We start from the raw sequence: 19,931 nt of genomic DNA on the forward strand, positions 1-19,931 counted from the left end.
TAAGCCTGGACTTTGAATGGAGTTTCTCTGAGACACTTTTGTAGTGAAATCGTATTCCCTACAAACATTGAAGAGAAAAATAAACATCTCCGTGAACAAAAGATTGTGTGTGGTTGTAATTTTTTAATATATGCAATTTTGTTATAAAAATTCTAAAGGTACTCTAAAAAACCCGTAACCAGTATATTGGCCTACACTTAAAAGGTCTCATAGTAGCAGTCAGAAAATACAGTTTGCTTCATGACATGCTACAAATTTTCTGTCTGATAAACTATATTCAATTCCAATTAAGCACTCCTTTAAAGAAAGATGACAATACATTGCATTTAGCCAAGTGTATAGTAACTCATTAGGACACTGCCTTAAACTGAGCTCTTCCTGACCTCAATTCAAAGACATTATTAAGCAATTTAATCACAGTGCAAAGGTATTTTTTCCAGAATAAATGCCACACAATTAACGATAATGGAATTGTTTTAAAATTATCAACTCTCTAGTTATTTCACATTGTTTGATAAACATACAGTTGATTTCGGATGAACGTAAATAAAGGTGTTTGAAGCCCAGAATAGTGACGTGTATTGAAATGCTTTCTCCAGGAATAAATTAATACTTCTTGCCTGTGAAGAATCGACAAGAAAGTATTTTTGGTGAAAACTGTTGTTGGTGTACTATATTCAATCTTGACTGGCAGTGGTGATGCTTAGGGTGTTTTATGATAAATGAAATGGTAAATAAAATTATTAAATTGTTCAGAACCATTCTCTGAATGTGTTATTTGTACTGGCTAGGAAAAAGTGCAAGAACTTGAGTGATTTGGGCATAAACAGCAGACTTAGGGAATTTGATCTCAAAATGCCAACAGGCCTCTGCTAATTTACTGGCACAGGTGATTCATTACTCCTTTTGGCTATGATGTAAGTTGAGTTACTCCTGAGAGTACTGCTTCCGAGGCAAGAAACTTGCATCTGTGCAAGTTTCCATGCTTGCAAATTAAAGTAACAACTGAGATAAGAAGCTTGAGAAGAAGGCTTAGTCTAAGGCTTCATCTCATTGTATATGCAACTATTTTTTGTCACTAAGGCAGGTTCTAAAAAATGGTCTATGTGGGTTGTCTCAGGTGTTATCTTCAAGTTACATGCAGTTCCAGTGTTCAGTTCTCTCTGAATTGTTTGTGTTGCTTTGCAGTGTGAGGCTGAAATCCTACAAGGCATTCTTGAAAGAAGCTGGTTCCCTTGCAAAGACAAGAGTTCCCCAGCTGTGTAGAAGGTGGCTGAAGTGTTGGCCATGAGTACGTAACTCATCCTCTCTCCAAGGTGGCAATGTATGAGCCTCAAACATCCTTGGGCACAGAATGCTTTTAATGCCACCCTGTAAGTGTTGGGCATACATCCCGAAGTGCAGGCAGCAAGTGGTAGCAAACTGTTGACATAACTACCAGGCTTGGTACTAGCAGAAACACTGACTTGTACAAGACTAAATTGGCATCAGAGACCAGAATGGGGCTATTGTCGCTAATTAAGGGAGTCTACTTTAGTCTACTTACTCATCTATTTTAGAAGAACAGAAGGAATTCAAGAGAGGAGAGCAAGCTGTAAAGCCCTTCTATCACCCTTCTGTTGATTTCTTTCCTCTGCTGACTGTTTGGTAAGTCTGCTACACAATTATGGGTCTGAAGATCAAAACAAATTTCTGAAATTCCACACAAATATTTTGGCAGCCATGGGAGATCACAGCATTCCACTATGTGCCTGGTGCCTGGAGGTAGTTTAGGACAGTGTCCAATTTTATTTTACCCTTTCTTTACCTGAAAGAAAATAAAAGTGAAAAAAAAAAAAATCTAAAGTTACAGATAAAGGACGGGTGAAGGAAAGCTGAGTCATGTATTAGTGCCATCATGAAGCAGCAGCGCTGGGAGGTATCTTAGATGTTTCAGGCTTTAAGTTCCATGCAACACAATATCCCAACTACTCACCAACTCTGCGGCCACTTGGGCAATGAAATAGTTTGAGAACACAATTTAATGACAAATCAGATAAATCAGTATAATGTCTGCACACCAGGGAGTGGCACAGGACTGCAAGCTGAGCTGACTGCTCACCATAACTACTTCTGTGACCTTCAGATGTGATTAAGACTCGCCTGAATATGAGGACACTGGGTACCTAAGCCTGTTAGGTACCTTGGGCATTTGTCTGTTATGTGGCCGTTCTGTTCAGTTTTTAAAGGGGCAGTCAGTACTAAAGAAAGTATTAATGCCTTACCTCTTCTTCCTGATCATTCAAGCACTAAATGCTTTAAACAGCTACCACTTCTGACTGCTCTAATCTAATTTTTGAATTAGTAATTATGGAAATAAAGCAACCCCTAGAGAAAAGGATGTGGAGAGATGAACGTTAGGGCTTCCTTTCTGTATCCTTGACGTGTCTCTACATTGGTTTACAACGTTAAACCCTACTTGAGGAGGATCAGGGAGTGACCACAGGGTACAGATAAACAAAATAAAAAGGTAAAATAGCTAGAAGTTGATAAAGTAAATCAACTCTTTGCCTGGTTTGCCTGACTGACTGCTTTCCAAAGCCTTTCCTTACTGAATGACAGTCTGTCATCTTTTCCGTTCCAGGCTATGCTAGTGTTTTGAAATAGGGGCAACTGGCTCCCTGGCTCGCTGCCTGCAGTGCATCATCTGGCTCTGGCTTGCACTGCTGAATGGCTCTCACAGCCCCTGACAACGCTCCTAAACCTCTGTTTCCTCTTGTAAGGGCAGCTGGCAGTTGTCGCCTAACATTTTGGGGTTTTCATTTTAGCTGTTTGCTAGATGCAGTTTCACTCTCCTAGCCATGCAGCCTTTTTGCACTTGGAAACAATAAATACAGAATATGTATAAAATTTTAAATCAAATATGAAAAAATAAACTAAAAAAAAAAGCAGTAGCTTTCAGTCTGTGGTCTGAGGGTCTCATGAGCTAATGCGTTCCTTGTAAGAGTCTTCACAAAAGTGACTGGGATGAGCATACTTATTACGAGGAGCATTAAATTCACTGCGTAGAGTCTGCACTGTTACCGTAAAGTGGAAAAGGCAGAAAATACCTTACAGGATTAGTTTCAGATTAGTTAATGTCCTTCATCTTAAAAATCAAACTTTCAAGCCATAATGCAAAGTCGCTACTGTGTATGATTACTGTTAGTAAATATTTATTCTATTCAAAGAAAAAAATTATGTCGTATTGTAGAAGCTTAAGAGACCCTGACCTGGGTGTCAAGAGGACTCAGAGCAGACAACAGCAGGACAAGACAAGGACTTTTATACCTGAGTATAGTTATATATGAACAAACAAACAAACAAAAAGCCAGGCCTGTTTGCTTTATTTCTGTATTTTTGTACATGGTACATATTTGCGTAAGGTTGCTTTCACTCCTTCCAGGAGTACTTTAAACACAAATAGCTGTGCCAAACACGGTCCTTGGAGAGTTTTACATGAGGCCAAGAAACAGAAGCCCAACACTGAGAACCCCTTTGGACTGACGTTGTGGAGCTCCATATTTAGAAATCTTTACAGAAAAAAATGAAAAGATTTTGATGCAAAAATACAGAAAAAGAGATAAAAAGAAAATTCTCTTTGTGCTCCTAGAAAGTATTCTTTTTGCTTTTTTAATGTAGTAAAGCACTAAAAATTGTGCAAGTCTACATATATAGATGCCTATTTATTTATTTAGGACACAGAAGTTGAACTTTCTTGAACAATAGAAATATTTTGACTCTCTACTGTTTAATAATTGTTCCCAGAGGATCCATTAAATAAATTTTGAAGTAAATTGTACTATTGATGAAGAAATAATTCAAATTAGAAAAAAACAGGAATTTTGCAAAGCATCACACCACTTCCTGAACAACTTATTGACTTATTGACTTGTCAATACAACTTATTGTCAATACAACTTATTGACTGCTGTTGTCCTTGGGTGTGTATATTGCTGATGTATTGTTTCCTTGGGTGTGTATATTGCTGATACCAAGAGTAATTGCAAAATATTGTAAGCTCTTGCTTATAGTCTAAATGGATTAAACGCACACTACAGTGCAAAACAATGAGAGCTAAAAGGGGAAAAAATGGGGGAAGGCAATAATATTTTGGTCATCGATAAAAATCGGTTTTGAGAATTTTCATCAACAGTTCTAACATTGGGGGCTGGTGTAGGGTGATTTGAAGAGTAGATGCCGTAAGAGTAGAAAGCAGCTGTAACAAACTAAATGCTTGTCTTAAAAATGAATTGGAAGGAATGAAAAATGATGTCTGGCAGCAACAGAAAAGGGACGTTGCACCAAGAAGTCTGACGATACCATATGCACAACACATGGTAGCAGAGCAGTTTCCCCTGCTTCCCCAGCCTTGCCATCTATCATAGCAAAGTGTTGACACCCCAGGTTGTACGAAAGGGCACGAGAACATCAAAGAAAGTGTCTTTGCCTTTGAAAAAGCCTTAAGTGGCCTGCACACGGGGGCAACATTGACACAAATCTGTCAGCGCAAAATCTTATTGCTTTGCCAACTTAACTAATGGCTTAACTTCCTGAAAGAACAAAACCAGAAGGAATCACACAAACACATCTGATTGGGACTGGGGTTTTTAATTAGCAGAAAGTTGAAGTGGAAATTGATTTCCCTCTTTGTTCTCTCTGTTGCATCAGATAATCCCCTTCCACAAATGTGAGTAATTTATTTTTTTTTATCTGAGTCATCTCTTGATTTAATGAGTTGTTGTACTTTGGTTTCATTTTCTGGCATACAGTAACTGCATTTATGACCCTTGAACACACTTGCAGAAGTATAAGATGCTGATTCTCTTAAATAATCAGTTGTCCCAGCTACTTATTTAACATCTGCAGTTCACTAAGGTTACTGTTTTCTGGATTTCAGCTATTTTCTGGACATAGTAAATAGAACTGAATCCTAAAGATACAAAAGTTACCATGACTAAGTAACTAATTTTCAGCCAAGACAAAGATTTCAATATTTAAAATTGGTAATAAATGGAGAGAGCCTTGCATTTAATTGTACCTCTTTGTGTTTTAAGTTTACTAAAGACTAGCAAACCTTATAGCATAAAATGTTGTATATTGATCATTAACTGTTTAGGGTGAGTAATAAAGATACATAATTATTTCTCTTTAAAGAATTTTAAAAGCTGAATTAGCTAATTGCATACTGTCCAATAGTGTTTTTTTCTCAGTGATAGGACCTAGGTATGACATTTCAGTCACTTTTGCTTATCTTTGTTATTCACAAGGCCAAGTTTCTAGTGAGAAGCATTTTATCTTTTATCAGACCAACTGATAGTTAGATTAAGTGGACAGATTTTGCAGTCTGAAAAAAGGCTCGTGTGTGTGTAAGTTTATCTGTTGTTTTTTTTTTCTCCCCAGTAGCATCAGATATCTTAACAAAAGATACTAACTTTCTCTCTGACCTTGCCTCAGTCATATTTTTAGATCATTGCAGGTACATTCTCACTCCAGGCATTATTGAACAGCGCTGAAAGAAGAGAACCCTGTAAATTCCTACTTGGGAAATGGTATGATTGATAATAATAATAATAAAAAAAATTCTCCCTATGTCATCTCTCTTTAGCACTCCTGATTTCTTCTTTTCTCGTCTAAGAATATACTTTCTTCTTCTAAAGCATGAAAGCATTACTGCTGCCCAGCTGCCACATTCATTCGTGGTCCCTCTACAACACCCTTCAGACCTCGTTTGCCCTGACTGGAACAGTCTTCAATACAAAAGACAAGCGTCACACCTCAGTAGGGACTAACTGGTCTGCGCTTTTATGCTCCCTGTCAGAAAATACTAGAAAATACAAAAATGTCTCTCCACTCCGACTCTCATATTGCTATGTTACTTATTCCCTGCCATATGGACTTGATAGTGTACGTCAGGAGCTGTGAAATGGGACAGTGAGCAAATCCATGACACAGGTCTGCAGGCAGATAGGCAACGAGAGCAATAAACCGGGTTCTGAATGCAAACACAAGTTCAGGAAAGCTGGCAGGATGGCGGGTTCATCCGTTGTGGCAGAAAGCGTGGAGGGACGGGAAACAGAGGGGCAGGAAGCCCAGCTAAGACTTGGAGTGGCATTTTCGGCGCTGTTTCTTTCAGTGGTGCGTGCCAGTGATGATCATGCCAGTGATGCGTGCACGTGGATCTCGCTAACATAAATTTCCCTTACCTCATTAAGCAAATCCTTTCTAGAGAGTCCTTTTTACAAACCTCCCCCATTTTATCTATGAATCATCCCATCATCACCCTGCCATCATTGGCCCTGAATTCATTGCTCCTTATCCTCTTTAGTTCCTTACTTGTCTTGGATTCTACTACTTCTTATCTCAGTCCAAATTTCCCTGCTTGTATCTCTTAGTAATCATCTTGGGATGTGCACTGCAAACGTAGCTGAGTATCCAGTATTTCGGAGGGCCACCTTTTTTCCCTCACTTCTACTTTTGTTTTGAGGAAGAGCCGATGAACGATTTTGGCAGGACAATTTTGTCATTACTTCTCTTCCAGCCACTAGAGTTGCCAGCTGGCGTTCAGCTTTCCCCCTTCTTTTAAACACAGCCAAGAGCAGCAGTAAGCTACGGCTCAGGTTTTATGGGCATTCACATATGACATATACCCTCAGGCCCCAGAATCTACGATAGAACTATTTTTTTAAGCTCTATTGTAAATCCTGTTGGCGTTTCTCTTAAAATGCAGGGGCCTGAATTCATGTGATTCAGTGGGGATGTCACCGCTTGTTTTAAAAAAGAGAAAAGTCTGTAGGGAAAAAAAGTCCAGCCTGTAGAGAAAATGCGAGCCAAATGCACCGTAAGGATGAAAAAGCAAGCAGAATTATTTAAAAAAATGGTTTTTTTAAACCAACGTCAGGAGCTGAGGGAGAAGCACTGATTGATGGCTTTAAAACACTTGCCTTGGCAACAGTGGGGTAGGCTGTTAGGCTTTTGCTCAGCAGACCGGGATGGGGAGAGGGGATGCGATACTGTACTGGATTCAGCTGAAACACAACCAGCATTCCCCCTGTCTAGCAAGACCCACACCTATTCCTTCTTCTCCCCAGTGCCCCGCTTCCCAGACCTACTTCTTGTTCTCCAGAAGCATGACTTGGTGAGCCAAGAGAACCCTCACTTTGCTACTGACCACAAACGAATCCTTCAGGCACGTTTCACCAAGCTTCTCCGGCTCCCCGGGCCAGGGTGGGCCAAGGCCGGAGAAGGGAAGGGGACTGGAGTCCACAGCAAGTGGCACACTCAGGTTGCGTCTCCACAAGGAGAAAGGACACCAGTGTAACCCCAGCTGCCTAACAAATGTGAGGGAATGTCCTTGTGAAGAAGAGACAGTTATAAGCTTTTACACAAGGAAGTCGAAGATGCCACAACAGAAACCTTGAGAAACCTTTGAGCATAGATGACAGGGTCAGAGCTGTCAGGGAGACCCTCCCATTGAGTCAAGAGGTTCAGAAAGGACGCCCTTGCTTTCTAAACTTCTCAGAGAGGAGTCTAGGTTTGGATGGGTCTAATCCTAGTCCCAGATTTGGTCATTTATAGAACCATAGAATAGTTTAGGGTGGAAGAGACCTTAAAGATCATCTAATTCTGACCCCTCTGCCATGGGCAGGGACACCTCCCACTCGACCAGGCTGCTCAAAGCCCCATCCAGCCTGGCCTTGAACACTTCCAGGGACAGGACATCCACAACTTCTCTGGGCAACCTGTTCCAGTGCCTCACCACCCTCAGAGTAAAGAACTTCTTCCTGATATTCAATCTAAATCTCCCCTCTACTAGTTTGAAGCCATTACCCCTTGTCCTATCACTACATGCCCTTGTGAAAAGTCCCTCTCCAGCTTTCTTGAAGGCCCCTTTCAGATACTGGAAGCCTGCTATTAGGTCTTCCTAGAGCCTACCCTTCACCAGGCTGAACAACCCCAACTCTCTTAGCCCGTCTTCATAGGAGAGGTGTCCCATCCCTCTGATCATTTTTTCGGCCTTCCTCTGGACCCACTCCAGCAGGTCCCTGTCCTTCTTATGCTGAGGACTCCAAAACTGGACGCACTACTCCAGGCGGGGTCTCACAAGAGCAGAGTAGAGGGGCAGAATCATGTCCCTTGACCTGCTGTCCACGCTTCTTTAGATGCAGCACAGGATATGGTTGGCCTTCTGGGCTGCAAGTGCGCATTGCCAGCTCATGTTGAGCTTCTCACCCCCTAACACACCCAAGTCCTTTTCCTTGGAGCTGCTCTCAATCCTTTCTCCGCCCAGCCTCTATTTGTGCTTGGGATCGCCGTGACCCTGGTGCACTTGGCCTAGTTGAACTTCATGAGGTTTGCACTGGCTTATCATGTCACTTACTGAGGATCCGTTGTGGCGAGGAATCTCTGAATCTCGAGAGGTAACCTTGAGCAGGCGTCCCTGCTCAAAGGGAGATCCTGGCCAGCAGCCCGCTGCCATGCAGGAGAGCTCGTAGGGCTCTTGTGCTGTTCAGTATTTATGGGGATCAGATGACTGACCTGTAGTCAGATTTGCATATCAACCATGGCACTGTGGTGAGGCGGGCGCATTGCTCAAGGTAGCCCTTGGCTATTGGGGCTACAGGATTGGGGCAGAGTGGCTTGAAAGCAGCCTGGCAGAAAAGGACCTGGGGGTGTTGGTTGACAGCCGGCTGAATATGAGCCAGCAGTGTGCCCAGGTGGCCAAGAAGGCCAACAGCATCCTAGCCTGTATCAGGAATAGTGTGGTGAGCCGGACTAGGGAAGTGATCATCCCCCTGTACTCGGCACTGGTGAGGCCCCACCTCGAGTACTGCGTTCAGTTTTGGGCCCCTCGCTACAAGAGGGACATTGAGGTGTTGGAGCATGTCCAGAGAAGGGCTACAAAGCTGGTGAGGGGCCTGGAGGACAAACCTTATGAAGAATGACTGAGGGAGCTGGGGTTGTTTAGCCTGGAGGAGGCTGAGGGGAGACCTTATCAGCCTCTACAACTACCTGAAAGGAGGTTGTAGAGAGATGGGGACTGACCTCTTCTCCCTGGTGACAAGTGATAGGACGAGAGGAAACAGGTTCAAGTTACGTCAGGGGAGGTTTAGATTGGATATTAGGAAACATTTTTTCACTGAAAGGGTTATTAAACATTGGAATAGGCTGCCCAGGGAGGTGGTGGATTCACCATCCCTGGAGGTGTTTAAAAAAAGGGTAGATGGGGCACTTAGGGACATGGTTTAGAAGTGGCTCTTGTCAGGGTAGGTTAAAGGTTGGACTCGATGATCTTGAAGGTCCCTTCCAACCTCAACAATTCTATGATTCTATGATTCTATTGTGTCCTTATTGGTCTCCCTGAAACCACATTGAGGCCCGGATGGAGCCATCACGACCAGATGTACCCATTGTGACCACCACGGGCAGTCATCGCTTGGGCCGGGCTATGAGATGAAGGTCAGGTTGGTGGTGGAGCACGCTGTCACACCTCCCCGGGGAACTGGGACCGGGACCGGGACCAGCCCCAGCCGGCGTCCCCCGGGCTGGCTGGCTGCCCGCCCGGCCGGCCTCCCCCGGCCTATTTGCAGCCGTGAAAGGAGAATTTCCAGCATTTTTTCACGTTCCGGGCACTGAAAGGGCGATTTGTAGCCGCCCCGCCGCTGTCTCCCCGCCCCTGAGGCCCGCCCCGCCGCCGGCACCTGCCTCCCCCGGCCCGCCTCAGGGCTCGCCCCGCCCCCCCCGCCCGACCCCGCCCCTCGCATGCCGGGGCTCGCGCCGCCGCCGCCGCCGCCCCGTCCGTTAGTGCTCGCGCTGCCGGTTGGGCCCCGGCCGCCGCCTGGCGCCGCTGCCGGGGCCAGGGCGGGAGAATGCGGCGGTTCGCGCGGGTGGCGCTGCTGTGCTTGGGCTGCGGCCTCTGCTCGCTGCTCTACGGCTTCAGCCAGCTGGCCCTCTCCCTGGAGCAGCAGCCCGGCGGCGGCCGGGAGCGGCAGGCCCCAGATCCCGGCGCCCGGCAGCAGGCAGGCGGCGGCCGGGCGGGCGCTAGGAGCGCGGGCCGAGGCGAGGCGGGGGCCGGCAGGTACGAGGCCGCGGGGGCCGGGGCAGGGCCTCAAGGCGGGGGGAGGCGGGCGGTGGTTCCCCCCACCCCGCATTCCTGCGGGGAGGGCCGGGAGCGCGCTGGCCGCTCTCCCACGGGCGGAGCGGGGCCCGGAGCCCGCCCTCGCCCCCCGCGGCGGCCGCGGTCGCCCCCGGATGGTGGGTGCCGGGGCGGGGGCGAGGCGGCCGGTGGGAAGGCGGTTTTGGGGGTCGGGGGGAGCGGCGGTGTCGCGGCGCGCTCACTCCCGCGGGCCGGTTGCTGGGGAACAGAGGTTGAAAAAGCCTTAAAAACAAACAAAGGAAACTTTAAAAAAAGTGGGTGTTGCGGGGCAGCCGGTGGCCGGAGCCGGTCCCCGCCGCGGGAGAGGCTGCGCTGCCCGCAGGCTGGGGCGGTGTCGGGACGTGGCGGGGGGGGGACCGGGCTGCTGCCTGGGGAGCGGGGCTCCGTGGTACGGGCGTCCCGTCCCAAAATCAGCCAGGCTGCTTCTTAATTGCAACCCGGGTAGATGAAGTGAGGAGGGCGCGTTTACTTCTTTCAGGCTAAGGAACTTTCAGGGTGTTACTCGGTTCTGAAACGCCGTAACTTTATGGTTATCAAATCTAACTTTATTCAAGCCAAAATGCTTATTATGGGATACTTTGGTAAAGACAGTCTTCTCACCGGGAACTGCGAGTTTAGGTCTGCAGTTAAAAGTGGTGTAAATCTGGGCGGCTCGCACTCTGCATTGGCTGCATATTTATGTTGCCTGCCTCCTGCCAGCAGAAGCTTTTAATTGGCCAAGTGGTGAGTGATATTATGGGATGAAAAAATGCTAGTTTTCCTCTAGATTAGTTTCATGGTCCCGTTCACCTGTGTTTACCAGAACTCTAATGTCAGGAAAAAAAGTAGTGACAAGAAATCTGTTACTAAAGCAGGAGGAGAAATTAGGACCAGGCCTTTCAGGGCCAGCCAACCTCCAACTCGGCTTAGATTCCACAGCAGTTTAAAGCAACGTAAGTTTGATGTTTAGTGACTATCCCTCCTTCCCAGTGCTGCACACGCTCTGGCACCCCCCCACCTTACACTGCCTGTGCTCCTCTGATCACACAAGTAAGTTGATCTCGCACGATGACCTGCCTAAAAACTACCTCGGTTTTGGGCCAGCTCAGCACTCCGAATTGCCTCATCGTGTAATTACAAAAGTGTTGGTGCTTGTGCAAAGGAGTTATGGAGGATGGCACGATGACAAGCTCTGACTTAATCATCTTAAAACATCATGAAACAGCATTCTGAGTTGCTAGGGGCGGAGTCAGCTGAAATGTGAAACCCAGTTTTTGACTGGTGTAACTACTTCAGAGAATGTTTTTTCTCATGCTTTTGCTTTAGTTCGGATTAATACAGATTAGGACTTGAAAAAATGTGAGGATGCTTGTTTTTCACTTCTAGTTCATGATTAAAAACTCATGAGAAGTTGAAATCTACTAGTTCTAAAGAACATGGTAACTGGAATAAAAGTTAACTTTAACAGTTTTATGTAAGATTTCATTGGTTTAATATATCAGTTTTAAATAGAAATGTGAGGAAAAAAATTATGTATGATACTTCTTTACTAAAGACAATATGCACTTTACATGAAGAAAACTTCAGTTGAGTAAAAGATGATAATGTAAATAATTTGTATTAGTAAACATTGAAATTACTTTCAGGTGCATCATGCTCCTGGTTAGCAAAAGAAGAACCAAGTTTATTTTAAAAGCTGTATTTTTTTCTTTTTTAGTGTTTGTGCTAAAGTGTAGTTTTAAAATCAACTGGTGGGGGAGAACCCCAACAAGGTGCAAGAGGCTTCTTGCTTGCTGCACTGAGGTGAAATGGGATATAAATCTGCCCTGTGTTGCAATGTGGAAAAGCTTTACAAACTGAGAAAGTTATTTTTCCAAAGGTCTTAACTGCTGCAAATAATTCATGTGCATACAGTTTCATGGGAGCATATCTCCTTGCAAAATCCGTGTCCGTTGACACTTGTGTGGCACTTCTTTACCTATAAACTACTGTCAAATTGGAGGCTCAGGATGAATGTCATCCTCTTGTAAATTACTGAAGTTTTATATGCTGTTTGTGCAAAGAACATATGCAAAAATCATGTGTGTCAGTCCCTTAGAACAGTCCCTAAAAGGCTTTTGTTTAGGGAAAAAAGCTGGCAGTTAAGAAATGCCCCACTGAATGTTCCTTTAGATGTATGTTTCAATTATTCTCAAGTATTAAATCATGTTGCATTATTTTGTGTAATTGATACATACATCTTGGTGAGTGTATTGGTGTTTTCCAGTTTTTATGCTTCAGCTGTTTCTTTAGTGGAGACTGAGCATGAGAGCCACATGGCTGTTTTATGCCTGCTTCTATCTATCTTGTGATCATGTAGTATCCTACAGCGTTCATAACCTTATAAACTGTGTTCAGATAACCTTCTAATCCTTTTTGAAGTTTAACATTTCGTATGCATTGATAGTAACTTTCAGTAATGGTTTGCTTCAGCTGTTTTCATGGGTAGCTTTAAAATACAGTTTGGCAAAGCAAATGTAGCTGCCATCTGAAGGCATTTACGCACTCAGCAGTGATTTCCTCTTCTCTTTAGCCAAGAAGCTTTTTCCTTGCCTGGATAATCTAGTTTAGTATATGATATAAGGGCAGACAGAGCTCAATCATACTTGTGTGATGGGGAAGGGAAGGGGGGAAGTTGGAGATTTTTGGTAGTTTTCAGAAGCATATGAATGTGAAAACTGCAAGCTTTGGATAAAGCTTAAGTATACCACACCTGGAGGAATTTTGCAATAGTGATGATGCTTTTAAATAGAAAATCTTTAATTAAAAAGGAAGTACCATATTGAAACTAGAATTACAGGTTGAGGCAAGATTCTCCAATAAACATAATAATTTAGGGCAGCTTGTTGGGTAATCACTTTGCTAAGGAGTTGTTTGTTTCAAAGGCTACAGTAGCCTGAGGAACAAGGTGACTAGAAACTAAAGGCTTGCATCTTGAAACTTGATATAAATAGCTGAAAAACATTTCAAGAATTTATTAGCTAAATCTTAAGGTTGAGTTCTAGCTGTGAAGAAAGATTAATGTTGAAGGTAAATTGTCCTCCTGATTATTCATTCCAGAGGCAGGTAGTAATGAATAGTCAGTACTGTCACATATGAGCTAAATGAACAATAGATCTGAACTTGAAAAAAAGAAAATATTGACATGTCTACTTCCAGAAGATAAAAAATCAGTCAAAAGCCAGTATATATAGTCAGTCTTTTTTCCTTTGCTAGTATGATTTATGGATGAGTAAGAAGGCTGTGAAAAAATGTAAAAAAACCCAGAGTGAATAAATGCATATTTGCTGTGTGTATGTCATTTAATAGTACTATAATCTACTCTCTGGGGGGTAGCCTTTCAAGTCAGTCTTTCTCCACATGCTTTCAGACCAGTTAGTTAGCAGACTGTGCGTATGAGAAGTGAATCTTCAGTTAATTTTCTCAGTATTGCCACTTCAATTATAGTGGCAGATATCAGGCAAGTCAAGTTTTAACGATAATGCAGATAGTGTTCATCTTTCTATTCAGGTCCAAAAAAGTGCTGTCCTAATAACAAGTTTGAGAAGTAGAGCATGAATCAGTCTGTCCTCAGTTCTGTGAATTCATTGAGGCCAATGAATTTGACCCTATTAAAATTAAGCATTTTTCCATTATGTTGTAGTTTAGCATTTTCATGCAGCCAGCCATGCTGTTTTGTTATATGTGACACTGGTATCTGACTGATATCTGTCTCTTGCTCTTGAACTATCCTGGCAAAGGGAGAGAGTTCAGTGGATTTATAGTGCATGGAAAAGTGTAGGAAGTACACCCTCAAGCTTAGATGGCAGAGGAGGGTTGTTGTAATAGGTAGTTCATTCTTTCCTTGCACTGTACACAGCTGTCTGTGTCAGAACTTAATCAGCAGTTTCACAAGAATGCTTCTCGGCTACTCTCATGCCTTAAATAATTGGTCTAGAAACTGTTTGCACATTTCAAAAGATGAGTAAAACTTTTTAAAGGATGCAATATTGAACAATTTGAAGTTGAAACTTCATTTAAAAATAAATATGCTGATTTTGTCAAGCAGTTGACTAGCAAATGTTATTTTACATGGAAATATAAATTAATGAAACATGAAGATTTTTTACAGTTAAAATGCTTGTCCCATGTCAGATGTTTAACATTACATCTGCTGTCTCCTATCTAATAAAGCCATTGCTTCTCTGACAAAACACATCATAACAAATTTGTGATACTGCTGCGAGTGTTCAGGAAAAGCTATTCAGAAGAACCAGAAATTCTCAGCGCATTTGGGAGTTTAACTGAGCATCTTTTTATCTTCCTAAATTTTTACTCCTGTGATTAGGAGCAGGAAGGAACTGAAGAGTGCATCCTTCCTGTTTTGCCACATGTTGTGGGTTGTGCTGTAGGAGAGAGACTAGTCTGGCTCTGTTAGTTGATTCTTGCAGTTGGTTAGACTTAGGTTGTCAGTGCAGTACTGACAGGCAGGCAATAGCTGAGCCTCAAGCTAGTTGACTGCAACCCTCACCATTTGGACATACTGCTGAATTTCCTGTGAAGTTACAGTAGTATAAAAGATGCTATGTGGACTGAAAAGTGTACTTGAACTTGAAAGCTATGATCTCCATTAACAGTAAGTCCACCAGTGCGCTTAACAAAAGGACTTTTTTTTTTTTTTTTTTTTTTTTTTTTTTTTTTACAACTGATTGTTGGGGGATTCCTTATTGTTAAAACTTGACTTGCCTGAGCACAGGGCCTCAGTCTTTGTGAATGTGACTTGTACATTGCTATGTATTTTGCACACAAATTTAAAATTGTCCTTTAATTCTGAAAATAATTCTTCTTTTCAGGTCACAATACAGGCACTTTTGCTATGTCTGCAAGACTAAAGTTTTTACTATCCAGTTGCGTTGAAGCTAAATTACCTGGTAAATGTAATTATTAAATGGCTGGTTGCCTAAGGGAGAGATACCTTGAACTGGCAAACAGACCTTTGAGAATGCTCGTCTCTATGATTTTTAAAACTTTCTATTTCTTTGTTTTTTTTTTATTTTTGACAGTGGTTGGTGTTAGTAGTTTTCCAACCCGGTAGTGTTATGGAGGCTGCTGCAGCTCCATGTCCCTGGGTGTCCAGCCAGTAGCAAAGCTAAGCATTTATTCCCAATGGACACACATGCCCACAGTGCATATGTATGTGGCTGGCCACAGAGAAAACAGCGCATGCACAACCACAGACAAGACGAGCGGCCTGATCCTGTTCCCTTGTCTGGCTGGTGAAAGACTTTTAGTGAAAAATATATGAAAGTATACAGCGTGGATCCTTTCAGTAACTGGCCTTAGACGCTTAGTCTATCCATGGCTCCTGATCCTCTGGTCTCCCCTGTTGCTGGCCTGGGCCTGCAAGCCCACAAGGCTTGCAGCCCCACTTCAGTTGCTGGTACTCAGACCATCTTAGACATGCACACACGTGCACAGATGGATCCTTCCAGCCTTGCATCCTTCCAGCCTGTGTGGCAGCTGGCCACAGGATTGCCTCATGCAAATGGGTCTTTTGGCTAGCACGTCCAGACCTATGGACTTAACATTAGCCAAACCTCAAACCCCAGGGCATCTCTGGTGGCTGGCTTTGACCTCTGGCCCCTCCAGCAGCCGTCCCGCAGACCCTAGTCTCTTGTGGCTAGGGTAAGAGGGAGGTTCTTTCAGTAGTTCAGACCCTCTGGTCTCTGCAGAGTTTGTCCCAGCCTTACGGCCTCTCTGATACCTGGCTCCCAAGTGACTTGCTCTGCTTGCAAGCTAGTCTGGCTCGATACTTGCTAGTGATAATGTGCACCAATGTGCACACCCACACAGTGTGTGCACACACGTATCTCCGGTTTCTGGCACTGCAGGCTCATGGGCCTCTATGATCTGTGGCCACCTTTTCATTTGCTGGCACTTGGACCTCTGTGCATACATTTGCACACAGAATGGAGTCCCCCTTCACTCAGGAAAATAGAAACTGAGTTTAATAAGGAGATTGGTGATCTGGCACACAACATGGCCAGTCATACTGACTGGTAATCTATTTACATGTGACTGGACCCTCTTATCATGTCTCCGTTTTCACATTCTCATTCCTCACCAGTCCGCCTTGATCCCACAGTGAGCCCCACGCCCCTGCAGGCAGTAGCCCCTGTAGTCAGTCAGTAAGATGATCTGGAGAACCTCTCCTGTTGTCTCATCTGGTGGATCTTCTGCCTGGCCCATGAGCAGACAGCTGTTCTGCATTGGGGCTGGGTCAGGGTGCTCCATGTCCCTGGGTTAGATTGCTGCTGTGTTTCCTTCACCTGACATTATTTTCTGCTTTCTATTTATGGAGACTGGCCTTTAATCACATAACCTATAATAGTTGTGAGCAAAATACCCCTCCCTAATGCTGAAGGTGACTATTCCTGTCTGACTAGTAACCTCACTCAGGTAATAATGACTGTGCCTGTTTGATGAACAGATAACAGTGCATCTCCCTAGCTTTGTAAAGCACTTGTGGCACTTAGTTGTAGTCTAAGCTTTTCTCAAGTTTTATTTCAAGTAAAAAAAGAAAGTATCTTAATGAGTGGCATTTTGAATGATGTAATTTTGAATAATAAGAAACAAATAATGTCCAATGATTTCAGTCTCTTAAACCTTTGTATGCAAAAGCTTTATGGATATATGGTGGCATATGGTCAGTTGAGAGAGACTTCTTTTGGCAAGAAAAAAGTCTTAGTCTAATACTAGGTAAATTACATACGTATGTATCCTAGTAACATTTTTGTTTCAGACATGAAATTTATGAATCAAATCTGTGGCTGACAACCTTGTCATCATGCTAAATGGGATGTTGGAAAGGCTAATGTGTCAGAGAGATTACTTAGGCATGAATTCAAGCTTGCCTTTTGCCTTGGTAGTCTGGATGGGATAGTAGCTCAAGGCAGCTAAGAGAAACACAGCTCTTGACAGCTGGAAGAAGAATCCCCTGTAATAATAATAACGAGATAATAATATTCCAAACCAGAAAACTGTTTTGGAGAGATAGCTTATTAATTTATCCTAAAAGTAATGGAAGACAGTTACTTCAAAAACGTACACAGTGGATATTGTAAAGATTGTTCTTCAGATAAGCTCAAGGTCTCAGAAACTTCAAAAGCCACAAAGGCTAATGTAAGAAAGAATCTGGCAGAGAGAACTTGTGGTTTTATGGCATTTAGTTCCCCCAGAGGAGTGCAGATATCCCAGTCACAATCTACATTATCCTTTTTTTTGTACCTGAATATTTGTTTGTGGAAACCATTCCTAAGTCATGAGACAGAATTACTTGACTAATTCTTGCAAACACACGTATCTACAGGATACGAGGATTTCCTGCAATCTTTACCAAAGAACTGCTCCACCCGACCAACACTTAATGAGGCTTTGTGAAAACAAGGTGTGTTTGTCAGGTCACTTTTCTCAAATGTTGAAAAAAGAAGAAATTTTACAGGTTGCCATTTAATCTATTAAATCTGGGATTTGCAAAACGTTGGCCTTTCCAGATATCCGATAACCCTACCAAGATGATGCTGATTAATTTCAAACTTGCAAAGCCAACTTCAAGTAGAGTTCTGAGCTGTAGTCCTTAAATACCTTTTCATCATCAAGCTTTTGTGTGGCTTTTCTTTTTGCACGTCTTTCATTCACAGATACCAACTTTCAAAGGAGGATAAATACTATTCACATTGCATCACCAGGGCAGGAAAAGGGAACATAGGAAGTCACTCAAGAGTTTACCCCTTGCTTTGCAATATTCTATTTGCTGATTTAAGATTTTAAGTCTTGATGTTGATTTCCTTACCAGAACCTTTAAAAATATACTTCTGTTGCAATTCTTAAGTATTTCCTATATTACTGTTGCATAAAATGTAGTGGTGGACTAGTAGAACCTGTTTTTTTAGTTGTTAGTGTAGCACAAGTCAATAAATTATTAGTCTTGTCATTAGCATGGAGAAGGAAAACTTGCCAGATGTGGTGGTTATTTCTGTATTGCATTAACTTTTTGTTATGAAACAATGGAATTTGCTGGTGCTGAAAAGCCCTGTTTTTTGTTAAAAATCAGCCTTGCAGGTGGATGAATAGGGATGGTGTTTAAATGGACAATGTAACTTTGAAAGCGAAATGTTCTAATCGTTCCTCTGCTTCAAGTAGACAAAGGCATTGCAAAGATGGAGTTCTTCCCAGCAATAAGTGTTGCCATTCACTTTATTACCTATGGACTTACATTAAGCCAAGGACATAGAATGATCCTCAAAAATCCCAGCCCCTCTGTTTTTCTCAGTCTGAAAATATATGGAGAGGAAAGGCTCAAGGGTGGGGACCATTCTTCCTTATAAAGAATCCTGCTGGTTAGCACCTAGTACCTTCTCTTTTGTATTATCCAAGTTCCATTATATACCCAGTGTTCTGCCAGGTAATTAACTATTCAAGTTATGTTTGAGTTAGAAAGTGTAATCCATTTAACTTTGCCATAAAATCAGTAACATTTATATAGGCTATTTTTGTCTTATCCTGTTAGGTGTAAGAATTTGTCTGTATCTTTCTGGAATTCCTATTGGATGCTGCCCTCTGATGTTTGTGGAATGAACTGCTTTTGGGAAGCTGCTTTTAGGTAGGATCTATTATTAAATAGTACTTTTATTATTTGATTGCAGACAGGTGTAGCTGATGAGTATTTTTTGCTATTTAGCAAGGTGAAAAAGCAAAATATTTTGATTACTTCACATGCATTTCACCTGCTTATATTATGGTTGCCTTTAGCTGGGCTTTCTCCTGTTCTATGATGATTTTCAAATTGTAGACTCACATGTTATTACAAAGTGTAGAGTTTTTTCAGTTACGTTGCTTCATTAAATAGAGACTTGCTAACATTGGTATAAAGTTTAAATGAATATAGTCTGAAAAGTTACTGATTAATTAATTATTTTTGATAAATAAAACTCGCTGCACGGTAATGCCTATGATGCAACTTGTAATAAAAACTGGCAGATATGCTTAGTAGTTAAGCTTGAATTTTTTTTTTTATTCGTTACATGTTTTATAGAATTTGAGGTGGATACTTCATCCAAAAGCACTGAAACAGTGTTTAGAATGTGCTTTAAAATACAGTACATTAAAGCATAGACTGTGTCCTTGAAGTCGCATCTTTAACAATAAGTTTAAATGTTTTGATGTGGTAGTTCAGATGCTTTAGGCTGTCTGATTATGGAAGTAGCTTGAAAAGAACTGGAAGTAGCCTTAGGCTACTTGCCAGATACGTTCTCTAACCTACATAGTTCTCTTCAGTGTATAACTAAGGTTGTAATTTAATTTTTCTTATATTTAAAATTTTACTGATCATCCTCTGATATGGTCATCTCTTAATCTGAAACTTTAATATTTCTAGGGAAGCAAAGGAAAAAAAATAAAGTTTAGCTTCACAATACACTTCATATATTTTTGGAAATTATGATTGCGGGAAAGATTTTTGATCTGTCCCATATTCCCCTCTGCTTTTTTGCTGTCAGTGCCTTTTAAGCTCGTCAGTTGCCAAGGAGTTACTTGAAGAGATGGCTTAGATTGATTCTTAGTCTGTTAGTGAACCAAATCTGTAATTTGAGACTGCTGCATCTTTCTCCCTGCTCCTGGTAGCTGATGTGTCATCCTCTTCTGGCACGGGGATTCATCTGACTTTCCCTTTGGCAGATCTAGCTGTCTGAATGGACTCAAT

At 42.5% G+C, this 19,931-nt stretch overlaps 1 protein-coding gene across 2 annotated transcripts in view; it reads left to right on the forward strand.

Moving 5' to 3' along the window:
- Positions 1-9,783: 9,783 nt before the first annotated feature.
- GXYLT1 (glucoside xylosyltransferase 1) overlaps positions 9,784-19,931 on the forward strand; it is a 36,184-nt gene continuing 26,036 nt past the window's right edge. The window contains exons 1-2 of one of the 2 annotated variants that reach the window (XM_063323135.1): positions 9,784-10,096; positions 18,741-18,833. In XM_063323135.1, the coding sequence (XP_063179205.1) occupies positions 9,888-10,096; positions 18,741-18,833 (302 nt within the window). In that variant the 5' untranslated portion in view covers positions 9,784-9,887. The remainder of the gene's footprint in view (positions 10,097-18,740; positions 18,834-19,931) is intronic. The other variant, XM_063323136.1, reaches the window with a different exon arrangement.

Source organism: Chroicocephalus ridibundus, chromosome 1, assembly GCF_963924245.1.
Source record: "Chroicocephalus ridibundus chromosome 1, bChrRid1.1, whole genome shotgun sequence".
Classification (NCBI taxonomy): Eukaryota; Metazoa; Chordata; class Aves; order Charadriiformes; family Laridae; genus Chroicocephalus; species Chroicocephalus ridibundus.